Source organism: Solanum verrucosum, unplaced genomic scaffold (assembly GCF_900185275.1).
Source record: "Solanum verrucosum unplaced genomic scaffold, falcon-dt-bn FXZP01000273.1, whole genome shotgun sequence".
NCBI lineage: Eukaryota > Viridiplantae > Streptophyta > Magnoliopsida > Solanales > Solanaceae > Solanum > Solanum verrucosum.
In genome coordinates this window covers 414,358-428,115 of record NW_026020163.1, presented here as the reverse complement: position 1 = coordinate 428,115, position 13,758 = coordinate 414,358, and the positions used below count along the sequence as shown (strand labels likewise).

At 33.4% G+C, this 13,758-nt stretch overlaps 2 protein-coding genes and 1 long non-coding RNA gene across 3 annotated transcripts; 1 reads left to right on the top strand and 2 right to left on the bottom strand.

The window, feature by feature from the left end:
• The first annotated feature begins 481 nt into the window (after positions 1-481).
• LOC125828482 (receptor-like protein Cf-9) lies at positions 482-3,460 on the top strand. The gene has a single exon (XM_049507778.1). The coding sequence runs from the start codon at positions 534-536 to the stop codon at positions 3,342-3,344; it is 2,811 nt and encodes a 936-aa protein (XP_049363735.1). The 5' UTR covers positions 482-533; the 3' UTR covers positions 3,345-3,460.
• A 4,479-nt stretch (positions 3,461-7,939) lies between these two features.
• On the bottom strand, positions 7,940-9,596 carry LOC125828494 (uncharacterized). The gene has a single exon (XM_049507788.1). It carries the CDS (start codon positions 9,430-9,432, stop codon positions 8,053-8,055), a length of 1,380 nt encoding a protein of 459 aa, XP_049363745.1. The 5' UTR covers positions 9,433-9,596; the 3' UTR covers positions 7,940-8,052.
• An 85-nt stretch (positions 9,597-9,681) lies between these two features.
• On the bottom strand, positions 9,682-10,081 carry LOC125828524 (uncharacterized). The gene is made up of 2 exons (XR_007443051.1): positions 9,991-10,081; positions 9,682-9,889 (listed from the first exon to the last, which is right to left on the bottom strand). It is a non-coding gene; the product is annotated as an uncharacterized LOC125828524 (long non-coding RNA).
• Positions 10,082-13,758: the final 3,677 nt, after the last annotated feature.

The window sequence follows — 13,758 nt, the reverse complement described above, 5'->3', positions numbered from 1 at the left end:
TTATCTTAGGAGTAGTATATATCTAACTTCTCTTTTCTTTGGGGGGAAACATGAAAAAGTCATTATACTTTTTAGAGTCGGGCAAGTGGAATGAGAACGCAACAAAACTATTTGGAAAAGTCCTTATCTTAATAATATGTGTAACGCATTTACATTCATAATTCATTATGTTTATTGACTTAACACAGCAAACCTAGTTGGTTATGGCCTTGTCTGAATTATATTATATGTGTAACACATTTACATTCATTATTTATCATCTTTCTTGACTTAACGCAACAAAACTATTTGGTTGTCTTTGTCTGAATTATATGTGTAACACATTTACATTCATAATTCATTATCTGTCTTGACTTAACACAACAAAACTATTTGGTTAAGTCCTTGTCTACAGATGCAAGTGTACCTTTCAAAGAAATTGGACTAGTCAAAGAAATCTGCCTATATAGATATGAATAGCCTTTTCTTAATTTTCACTATCAACTCTCAGTATACAGACTTACTCAGTATTTAGAAGCAACTTGAACTAAAACATGGGATACAGGCAATTCTCATTTCTGATCTTTGTCTGTTTCTATCAGCTTTCTTTTTCTTCATCCATACCTCATCCGTGCCGCAAAGATCAAAGCACCGCTCTTCTAAAATTCAAGAAAACACTCACTTTAGATCCCTCATTAGTTACGTGTAGTTCCTACTCTTATATGAGTTCATGGAATACGAGCAGAGATTGTTGCTCGTGGGATGGAGTCATATGTGATGAGATGACTGGCTGTGTGATTGAACTTAATCTCAGTTGCAGCGGTCTTGTAGGAAAGATTGATTCCAATAGCAGTCTCTTCCAACTCTCTCATCTCCAAAGCCTCGACCTTTCTTCTAATAACTTCTGTAATTCTCACATCTCACCTGAATTTGGAAGGTTCTCAAACTTGACACTTCTTGATCTTTCTGACTCCTATTTCTCAGGTCATATACCTTCTGAAATCTCTCATCTTTCTCAATTACAGTCTCTTCGCCTCTCCCCGTCATTTGAAACTATTCTAAGACTCACTGCCCATGATTTGAAATTGCTCCTTCAGAATTTGACTCAATTAAGAGAGCTAGATCTTACTTCCATAAATATCTCTTCCACCATTCCTCCAAATTTTTCTTCTCATTTGACAACTCTGAGGATGGGAAATACAGGATTGTACGGGATAATACCTGACAGTATTTTTCACCTTCCCAATCTGGAAACACTTGTCTTACAAAACAACAATCAGCTCAGTGGTTATTTCCCTAAGACCAAATGGAACAGCAGTGCATCTCTCATAGAGTTAGATCTCAGTGGCGTGAATTTTTCTGACAATTTGCCTGAGTCTATTGGCTATCTAACTTCGGTACATTCTTTGTCTCTTAAAAATTGCAATCTTAGAGGGCCTATTCCTGAATCTCTTTTGAATCTCACTCGCATAGAGGATTTGGACCTTCAATATAACTCCCTGAATGGAACAATACCATCAGGGATGTTCTCTCTTCCGTCACTAAGTCGTTTAGTCTTAGGCAATAACCACTTTTCTGGTCAGTTTGATGATTTCAATTCCAATTCACTAATCTGGATTGATTTAAGTAATAATCAGCTGCAAGGCCATCTTCCCAAGTCGATTCAAAACCATGTGAACCTAACAGGCCTTATTCTTTCTTTCAATAATTTTAGTGGTCATGTGGATGTCAGCTTCTTTGCTGACCTCAAACAGCTTTATTATCTTGATCTTTCATATAATCGTATCTCATTAACTAATGAGAACAAACATAATGTTACTTTGCCAGGATCTCTTATGAGCTTACAATTGGCCGCATGTGAAGTGAAAGAATTGGAGTTTCTAAGATCCGCTAAGCTTCTTTGGCAGTTGGATCTTTCAAATAATAAGATTCAAGGAAGAATCCCTTATTGGGCATGGTCTAACTGGATGTTTATATTGCAACGTCTTAATTTATCCCACAACATGCTGGAAAGTGTTGCTTCAATTCCTCTTCTCTCTATAGAAGCTATTGATTTGCGGTCCAATTTGCTTCAAGGTTCACTACCTATTCCACCAATTTCCACAAGATTCTTCTTCATATCCCATAATAATCTCACTGAAGAAATTCCTTCAGATATTTGCAATTTGACATCACTGGTAATGCTTGATTTGGCAAGAAACAACTTGAAGGGAGAAATTCCGCAATGTTTGGGTAATATCAGTGGCCTTGAGGTTCTGGATATGCACCACAACAGTCTTTCAGGGACTCTTCCAACAACTTTTAGAATTGGAAGTGCACTCAAAAGCTTCAACTTTCATGGCAATAAGCTGGAGGGGAAAATCCCACAATCCCTGACCAATTGCAAGCAACTCGATGTTCTTGATTTAGGAGACAATCACCTCAATGACACATTCCCCGTGTGGTTGGGGACTCTGCCAAAGCTGAAAGTTCTAAGTTTGAGATCCAATAAATTGCATGGGTCCATTAGATCTCTACCGACTGGAAACATGTTTCCTCAGCTTAGAATATTAGATCTCTCCTCCAATGCCTTCACAAAAAGCTTACCAACGAGTCTATTTCAACATTTGAAAGCCATGAGGACAGTTGATCAAATGATGAACGCACCAAGTGATGAAGGGAATCGATATTACCAAGACTCGGTAGCTCTCGTAACAAAGGGATTGGAGCTTGAAGTTGTGAGAATCTTGTTTTTGTACACCACTGTTGATCTTTCAAACAACAAGTTTGAAGGATTTATTCCAAGTATTATGGGAGATCTTATTGCACTTCGTGTGCTGAATTTATCTCATAATGGATTACAAGGTCATATACCACCATCACTTGGAAGTTTATCTTCAGTTGAATCATTGGACCTGTCAAGTAACCATCTTGTAGGAGAGATACCAGCACGATTTGCTTCTCTTACATCTCTTGAAGTCTTAAATCTCTCCTACAATCATCTCGAAGGGTGCATTCCTCAAGGACCTCAATTCTATACATTTGAGAACAATTCATATGAAGGTAATGATAGATTACGTGGATTCCCAGTTTCAAAAGGTTGTGGTAATGATGGTAATGATTCGGAGACAAATGATACCACATCTGGACTAGAAGATGAAGAAAGCGACTCTGAATTTCTGAATGATTTTTGGAAAGCTGCTCTTATGGGGTATGGAAGTGGACTATGTATTGGATTATCGATAATATATTTCATGTTCTCAATTGGAAATCCGAAATGGCTTGCAAGAATCATTGTAGAACTGGAACACAAAATAATGATAGGAAGGAGAAAGAAGCAGCAAAGGCAAAGGAGTTACAGAAGAAGAAATAATAGCTTAACTTGACAAGTTACATTTGTTTTTATTGTGTAACATTATGATGTAAATGATGTTTAATCAGTTTTTGTATTTTTTTTTAAGCAATAATATTACAGTTATTTCATTAAAGAAAAAATATAGTTAAACAATGGGCTGATTGAAAAGTATTTTAGTTCTTGTTAAATAATATATAAATAGACACTCAAATTTTAAGAGTGCACATCTAAATACCTTCGGTGAAAGAGTAACATCAAATTGAATGAGTTTGGTGTGTATGTCATATGACTTTTTTTTATAGTGCACAACTACCCCATGACCCATTGCAATAAATTAGGGACTACCTTCACTTAAATATGTAACATCAAATTGAATGAGTTGTTGCATCAAATTTAATGAGTTGAAAACTCAAGATTATTGATAAGACAATATCAAAATTGTTGTATAAAAAATTATTTATGTATTAGTAATACCGAAAAGCGAATTATTAATCAAAGACTATATAAAAAATAAGGAACTTTTTATTAGGATTATTTTCTTTGTTATGTATATAACAAAAAGACATGTAAGGTACGTATTCATGTTTTAATTGTTAAGGGGAATACTAGAAAAGCTAGCAAAATGATGATGTGGTGATGACTTTATTTTTTTGTTCTTTTCTATTTTTATTCTTTATTATTTATTTTAGTTAGTTCTTGGTTTGTATTCTTCAAGAATGACATAATTATTTAATAAATTATTGTTTTCTCTTATTGGAGAAAGGGAAAAAAATATTAGTTTTGAATTGTCTCTTTGATAAATTAAAATAAAGCCATGTTTGAGAAAACGGGAAAATAGAAATATTTCTATATATCTAATGTAGTTTTACAAGTGGATTTTGAGAAAGGAAAAATGGGTGTAGGCCTTATTTCTATTTTTGTTGGGATATTGTGATATCGTTCTATATTCTATGTTTTTTAGATAATAACTCCTGAATATATTTTTGTTAATTTAAAAGTAAAAAAGATAATATATTTAATAGATTTTTAAAGGATATATATTTTACTTTGAAAATGTTCCCATAAAATCTATGTGTGTAATTAGTAATTGAATACTAGGTTTGGGGACATTTGACTATTTTTTCATAATTACAAAATGATGTATTGAGGATTTGAGGTCCTTTATTACATTGTGGGGTTGTGATGGAAGCGGATTTGAATCCTGAGAATTAAAAAAAATCTTTTGAAAGCAATTTCTTTTTAATGACTGTACACGATTTGAGTTTGATTTAATCAAAATTTTAAGACGAATACTAGGAACTGAGTGCGAAACAGAGGAAAAAAAAAGATTCTCCGACACAAGTGGGGTAGGGGGCCTATTAAACCCTTACTTAGAATGAGTTCACTAGGTATCTGAACCCTTCTTCTTAGATCGGCGGCGTCACTAGGTATCTGAAACATTCTACTTAAATCAGCGGCATCGCTAGGTATCTGAAACATTCTTCTTAGATTGGCTGCGTCACTAGGTATCTGAAATCGATCGGCGACAACAATGATAGAAAATGAATTCTATATATAAATAATGAGATATAGAAATCAGGTGTGATGAACTGTAGACATCTGACTTTGCTACCTTCTGCTTAGATCAACATCGACAATGATAGAAAATGAGATCTATAAATAATGAGATATAGAAAGTTAGGTGTGACGAACAGTAGACATCTGATTTAGCTACCTTCTGCTTAGATCGGCGATGGCAATGATAGAACAAGAGATCTACAAACAATGGGATATAGAAGTCAGGTACGATGAACACTAGACATCTGATTTAGATACCTTCTGCTTAAATCGGCGGCAGCATTGAAAGAAAAGAAGATCGAACAGTAGACACCTCATTTAGCTATATTTTGCTTAGATCGGCGACTAGTAGTGAAAAAAAATAAGAGATCTATAAATGATGAGATATAAAAGTCAGGTGTGACGAACAGTAGACATCTAATTTAGCTACATTCTGCTTAGACCGGCAACAACAACGAAAGAAAAAAAGATTTCAATCAGAGCGATAGCGGTCAGTCAAGGTGGATTTTCTAACAATGTGGTTGGTAAGTTGCCTGTCAGAGCTGTACTTCCATATGAGGATTGGCAAAACTCTCAGGGGTCGTTTGGTGTGAGGGATAATACCAAATAGTCCCGGGATTAATTATAGTACCGCTTATTTTGTTGTTTGGTTGGCAAGTTCGGGATAACTTATCCCGGGATTAATAATTAATACCGGGATAAGTTATCCCTCTCTTGGGGTGGTATAGTAATCCCGGGATAACTTATCCCGGGATAAAATAGGTAAATGACAAAAATGTCTCTTTCAACCCTTTTGTTATATCACTTTTTACATTAATGAAGGGCATTTTTGTAAACAAATAAATTGTTCTTAAAATTTATTATTTTGAATACAACAAACCAAACACTCAATAAAAAATAATATCAACACAACTTATCCCATCATAACTAATCCCAACATAACTTATCCCAACATAATTTATCCCATCATAACTCATTTTCAAACCAAACGACCCCTCAGAAGTTTAAGAATTTGATGAGAAAGACCACGTGGTAATTCAATTAAAATATTCAAAAAAGTGCATTTTTTCTTCACGAGAAAATGTAGATGGTGTTTGTTGACGGTCCTTCGCTTACTTCTCCGGTTCAACAATACATTTTCCGATCCTGGAAATAGCTTGCGCTATAATCAGGTACAAATTTCGAATTTTAATTTGATAGATTCAAATTTTAGGTTTTTGCGACTAAACTCACTAACTTCATACTCTAATATTTATTTTTTTAAAATTTAGTAATTTATATATTATATATATGTATATCGACATTTGGTGCTTATTTTATATTGAAATTTAAATATTTGTATCAAATTCATCCTATACAATGCTATCAAATGCAACTTTAGTGACAATGAAAATGACCTAGTAATAGTAATCACCGAAGTCAATTGACAACCTTGAGATCTCGGATTTCAAATCCTTTGTAGAAACAAAAACACTAGGTAGTGGACAACATGAGTTATTACCTAGCTAGTACTTAGTGTTGGTGGGAGTAGTAGATATCATATCTTATCCCACGTATCAAACAGCCCTTAAAAGTGTAGTCCCAGGAACGTAAAGAGTGTCTAGTACGAAGGAGAGAGCTTTCATCAGAAAACAGAACACATAACAGATTCTATAACACAGAGGAACTAGCCTGCAGACTTCTAAAGACGATACAGAATCAAACTTAGTATGTAATCCTAGGGGGGAGTTTGGTTCGCGTACTAGATTATCCCGGAATTATAGTCCAAGGATTATAATCATTGGGCTAATTTATCTCACATGGGAGGTGGGATAAAATAATCTCAAGTTTGATGGGATAAGGTGGGATATCCAAGATCGAGCTTGGGATAAAATTTATATTGTGTTCGGTTCATGGTGTAAATCTATCCTACCAAACACAATATCAATTTTCTCTCAAGCTCAATCTTGGAATATCCTATCTTATCCCACATACCAAACAACCCTTAAAAGTGTAGTCACTAGGAAAAAAGGAGAGAGGTACAGAATGATTAACTGCAAAATATCAGCATGAAAGGACAGTGTCTCTGTCTAGTAATAACAGCATGGCAATGCATAACAATGGTTTTTCAAAGTTACACATGCATCTCCCTCACTGTGTGTGTGCGTGAGAGAGAGAGAGAAGGAAAGGGGAAGGGGACATACATATCTCTCTCATAGTGCGAGAGAGAGACAGAAAAAAAGTTTTTCTGTCTATAAGTGTGATTTTCTGTGGCGGATGCTGGATTTTCATCAAGGGAGTTCAATGTATACTATACATACATAACCAAAAAAAGTTGACCTTGTATATATGAAGTGTGATTTTCTAGCGAAGGGGGATCATCTCCTAGCTCCGCCAAAGTTTTTGATTCTGCAAAGGAAAAGCAGGGGTAGAGGGGAGTTACTAGGGAGCTACTGCTAGTTCAGAGCTTTGAATAAACAGAACTGTTTGGGAAAGACTGGCCTATTTCAACACCAAATATGGATGCACAAGAGAGCATAGAAGGAAATACATCTAGATCGAGGGACATCATAGGTGATCGTCGAACTAAACAAATAACAAGTGGTGTCATGATGCTTCTAAGCATTAATACATAAACACACTCAAACAAACTTTGTAAGCACATCTAGACACCTCAACTTGGTCTCAACTTTCAACTAAACACTCCAATTCATCCCACCGTGCCATGTAGACACCTGACAATGATCAATGATGTGACACGTAAATTTTGGAGGTGTCTAGATGATCATTTTGTTAGTAGGAGAGTTCAACTGACAAAGTGGAGACGAGTTGAAGTGTTCAGATGAAAATGTTCTTGATGCACAATACTAAGTTTTATGCAAAAATGCCACTGCAAGACAGAATATCACCAAATGCAAGTTCGGTCTGGTTCTTAACTAACTTGCAATGATTAGAAGGCACACAAGATTCATATTCTAAATGATATCGGATAGAAGTTTAGACAAACATCCAGAGTATCCAACCATGACTTTCATAACATAGGTGATGCAGTTAGTTTTCGAGAAAAATACTAGGAGAATTCAAAAGAACTGATTAACAAGTTTGCTGCTGCATGTTAGCTGTAAAACATTTTTAAAAGATTTTACAACAAAAGGGAGCGATAACAGGTTGCCAAAAACTTGGAGATTTCCGATGCTTACTAGCTAATGATACCTAGCTGCATCAAGCTGATCTCTTCCCATCGGTCTATCTAAGCTGAGAGGTGCAGAATTGAAAGAAATATTGGGCTTTGTACTGTCTAATTCGTGCTGCTTATGCTTCAGTTGCAATGCCATATGCTCATTCTCCAACATTAATTTCTTGTTCTCCAGCCTTTCTATTTCAAACTCCCTGTCTTTCTTGCGGCAGAACCTTTGCCACTTAACCTGACGTTTCTCCAACTCAAAGGCTTCAGCTTGGATGCCAATCTTTTCCTCTTCCAGTTGTAACATCCGTTTCTTAATCCACATTTTCTGATCCCACTGGGATTTTGTAGGGTCTTGAAAAAATTCATTAATTTCAGCCAAAAAATTATCATTCCCGTTAATTTGTGGCAAGAAGCAGCCATTTTCTTCAACTCGTCTCATTCTCTCATCAAAATCTGCAATTTTACGTGCATCACCATCACCATGGTTATCATCCGATTCATCATCATCATCATCACTTTCGTCATTTTCTTCAGCTTCGTCTCCCTGGGAGCCATTATGATCTTTTGCACACAGTGCTGCAACAGGTGAAGAGTGAGCTGGAAATTCAAGATCATTGCAATCAGGTATCTTCTGCCCATTATGGTAAGCACACATCTCTCTATAAAACAAATGTTTTGAGTTAAGTATCTTTTTCACCGTGTCCTTGGCCTTGGCAGAAAGCTGAGGCATGGAGTCCATTAGAATCGGATTTTCCACCACAGCACAAGAAGTACCCCTCCCAAGAATATCATTCAACTTCTTGTACCTCTTGTTCAAATCATTAAACTTATCCTCACACTGCTGAGGTGAGACATGACAACCGTTACTCATCATTATTCGCGATACTGTTTTCCATTTACCCTTTTTCTGAAGGCAAGCAGATTTTCTCTTCAACCCCACTCCAGGACCTTCCAAACTACCGTCATCTCCAACACATGCAACTACTTGTATAAGAAGCCTAACAACATTATCAGTCCATTTCATTCTCTGCCATGGAGATCCCTTCTTCCCCTGTGCCCCACCGTTGTTATCACCATTTCCATCCTCATTAAAGCTAGGCTCATCCTCGTCACTCGTATTGCTATTAGGATTATTACTAGTATTCACAACATTACTCGGCCCAACTGCTTTATCCTTCCCATAAGCCATACAACCTTGTGCATCCATCAAACCAACAGTTTTTTCGTGTTCAAGCCCCAATTTTGCACTCACCGATGATTGAACATTATTGTGATTCATCTGATGACCATGAACTGCATTATTACTCATTGGTTCAGGTTGTTGCAGCATATTCATCCCCAAAAATCCACCATTATACCCAGATAAAAAGCCACCACCCATACCAGAAGTATTCATTATTCCAAAACCAATTTGCAACTTCTCAGAACTGAAAATCCCAACTTCACAAATCACAACCAAAAAATCAGCCCTTAAATCATTTTCCCTTTCCTAAAAACACATCCTTGAAACTCCCAAAATACTAAACTAAAAAAAAAAAAAAAAACTTCACAACCAAAAATCAGCCCTCAAATCCTTTTACCCTGTCCTAAAAACACATTCTTGTAACTCCAAAAATACTAAACTTCAAACAAAAACAGCTATCTCCCACAATTCATCATTATCCAACATACCAACAACTGAATCAGCTCAATCCAACAAACCCCAAACATAAAAACATCATAAAAATTAAATCTTGAAACAACTGATTCAGATACACTGTATGAACTGTAAGTTATTACCCATGAAAAATTCAGCACCAGCTTTGCTCAATAAGTGTATATACAAAGAACCCATGTTGGGGCTTACATAAATCCTGTCAAAATCAAATCTTTAACATACCTAAAGCAGGTAAAAACAAATTCCAAAGACAAGAGTAGCAATAAACTGAAACTTAGATAAAGTTACAATTTTTACCTCTTCAGTGATCTGACTATGAATTCTTGAAGGAGAGAGATGGAGGGGGAGAGAGAGATGGGGGAGGGAGAGAGAGAGGGGCTTAAAGGGCAATGGGTCCAATAGTATAAAGGTAAATTGGGGAAGAAGAATATTTATTAAGTACTGTTTTGGGAGCTGCTAAATCAGCAAATCTACCAATGGAAAGTGGCTTTGTCAAATAATCCCTAGTTTTTAATTTGTTTGTGTTGTTTGAACTTAATACAAAGTTTTAAAAAATAAGTAATCATTTGTCTCAATTTATGTGGCCACTTTTCAGTTTTTTAAAAGTCAAACATTTTAAATTTGATTGAAAATTTATGCTTGGAATCTTCAATTCTTTTGAAATGAAATTTATATATTTGTAAACTACGTAAAAAGTACCATAAGTCACAATAATTGACAATTCAAAATAATTAAAAGATATATGAAAAATTTACGAGTCAGGAATTGAATTGTTTGAATCTCGAAATCCGAAAAGTATCACAATTTGGAAGAAGGGAATAAAATAAAATTGTTGAATATGTTACGTCAAAAATTAAAATTATTGAATTATCAAAATAAGAAAAACATATTCCTTTTGAAATATATTAAAAAGAAAAGTAGGATGAGCAAATTAAAATAAATAATACATTTTTGTTTTCTACATATTATTTTTGGTTAATTATTTATACCCTATTTAGTTTATGGGTAAATGGTAATTATAGGACCTTCCTAGTTCCCATTTGTTCTTCATAAAAAGGGATCATTTGGTTCAAGATCAGATATTCAAGAATTATAATAAAAAGTATATATTGGATAATCAATATTGCCTTTTATATGGAATAATTATATAGAGATATTAATATTTTTTTTAAAATTATACTGATTTTAGTTAATAGCTTTAATGAAATATGACATTGAAAACTATGAATATCATTTACTAGGTCGTCATGAATGGACCAACAAAATTTGAGCTCAAACAATGTCTATCAAATATATTTCGGAAGATTGGTGGACTAATATACAAGAAAAGCCAAGATAATCTTGAATTTTTGCTTCGTGACCCATAAACTCTAAAAAACCGACATGTGCCCCCCAAAAAACTATGAGTCTCATTTACTAGGTCATCAAGAATGGATCCACAAAGTTTAAGTTCAAACAGAGTTGGTCTCACATATTCCAAAAAATAATGAACTAATACACACGAAAAGTCGAGACAATCATGAATTTCTGTTTCGTGACCCATAAACTCTTTAAAAAATAAGTGATGTCTGCTCTTGAAAAACAATAAGTATTATTTACTAGGTTCAATTTCAAAATTTATATTGGAATAATTCACCTAATACCTTGAACCAAACGAAAGTTTTTGGAGGTTTTAGTCTCATTATAAAACTTAGCTTATAGTTCAATTTAAATGTCTTGATTTTAACCCCCTAAGAATTGTTTCACCATATGATCAGCTTGGCATGTGCTTATCTATTATTATCATTAAACATGCTAGCTTTGACGTTTTCTTTGCTCATGAAATTTGGTGTCTTTAAGGATCTTGATTAAGCTTTACACGAAGGCAAAAAACTTGACAAGATCTAGAATCAGAGTTATAAACTGACTAAATGACTAGATTCTCCTGGAACGCTAGCTAAGCTAATAGTCTTGTACTTGATGCATTCATCTTATTGGCTACGTATCGTATGAGACCTTGTTATACTGGGGTTCAAGAAAGTTTATTGAACATTTGCAAGTTGTAGAATTCATGTTCTTCATACGTGCTGGTCCCATTGATATCATTGTGACCAAGTTTGTCATGTTCCAATCTGGTGGACATGGCATTCCTTCAGATATTGCATGTCTAAATACAATAACTACGTCTCAGTCCTATACAAGTTAGAGTCGACTTATAAACCACTCACTTCTTTATTTAAGCTCATTTCATATCATCATCATACATTACATGTCTCGGTATGTGCAAATCTACATGACATGTAAAACGTCAGGTACAAAATTGTGTTCTTCAAGCCTTCTGTGTTTACAAGGATCACTTTGCACATTTTCTGGTAACTAGTATTGATTACGTGCGTTGCACGTATATTTCTATTAGTTGATGTCAAAATCTTATATATAATTTTAATTGATATGTTAGATGATAAAAATAGATATTAAAGTATATCGAAAAATACAAGTTTCTAAGCATAAATATTAATCTTATATTTTAATCTCGTTACACTTACATTCAAAATGGATTTAATATTTGTGAAGTTAAAATATAAATTAAGGTAGTTTTGATACTATTTATATAATAGTTACTTTATATTAAACATGCATACATGTTTCTCTATGATGTAAAAGAATACATATTTCCTTAAAATATTTTTTTATAGAACATTCAACACAATTTTTATATTAGATTTGAGATATATTTATCTACTATAATAATTTACACATTTTTCTACCTAAAAGAGATAATGCAAAAGAAAAAAAAACTCTTAATTGTGTTTAAATGCAAACCAATTGAATTAGTATTATATGTGGTTATTTGGTCTTTTCTCTTAGAGATATTGCTAGTGGAATTTACTTCAACATTTATGGTGTGGACATTTTATCAAGTCATTAAGGCAATAAATATTTATAAAAATGGTGAAAAAAATGTACAATGATGATATTATGATTGATTATAACGTAACTTTTTATTTAAGGTCTTTTCACTTGTAATATGATACATGTTTTCTTATTTAATGATTAGTTAAATGATTTATAATATTATGTTTTAGTGTAGTATTTTAAAGCTTTCTACTTTGGGCACGTGCGTTGAACATGTATTCATAACGATGAATATGAATTATTAAAAATCACATAATTTCTTTTAAAATTGTGTTTGATTTGCATAAAAAAAAGTAAAATGATAAATGTTTATAGTGTATAGTCAACTCATAAGAAGAAACTCTTTTGTATTTAGTCATCCCCTTATTATAATTTCGATATATAAATTTTATATTTGTTTTAAAAGACAAAATAAAGTAGTAAAAACAAACATAGAGGCACACTACCTTATGATTAACTTCCTTAAAATATCTCTCTTGTCTTGTAGAATATAATAAAAATATTACTTATTTAAAATTCTAGAAATCCTAATTGACTCTTGTTCTTCTACATTCTCTTTCTAATAAATAACTTACAATTCAAAAAACAATTAAAATAATATTATAAAATTAATTAGATGTTTAATTTAGTCTATGGATAAAATGGTAATCCAACTTTTCATCTTTCAAACTTCCCACTTTTAGTAAGACTAAACGTGCTTTGCACATGAGTCCTGTGAAAGGTATGAATTACTGTCAAAATCACATTTTAATCAGTATTGCAAGCTATTAAAAAAAATACTATATAATTTATAATAGATGAACAATCAATGTATTCAAATAACTTCTTTATTGTATGTCAAATGATTAGACATTTGATGAACCTGCAAAATTTAGTTTGGTAACTAAAATAATGAGCTACATTTTTAAGTTATTAGGTCCAACATATGATATATTAGTATGTGCAAAAATGAATAACAAAAATGATTAATGTTTCTCATTTAAATGCACAATTAGAAAATTTCTACATATACCTTAAATTGATATCTATACCTCAAGTCCAACACCCATACAATTCTAAATGCTTCATGGAAGAAAAATTCTATAATGGAGAAAGAAAGCAAGAACGAAAAGTTAAGGATATTGCAAAGAAAGTCATCATGCTCTCAAAAGAAAACTTTGTTATTGTTAG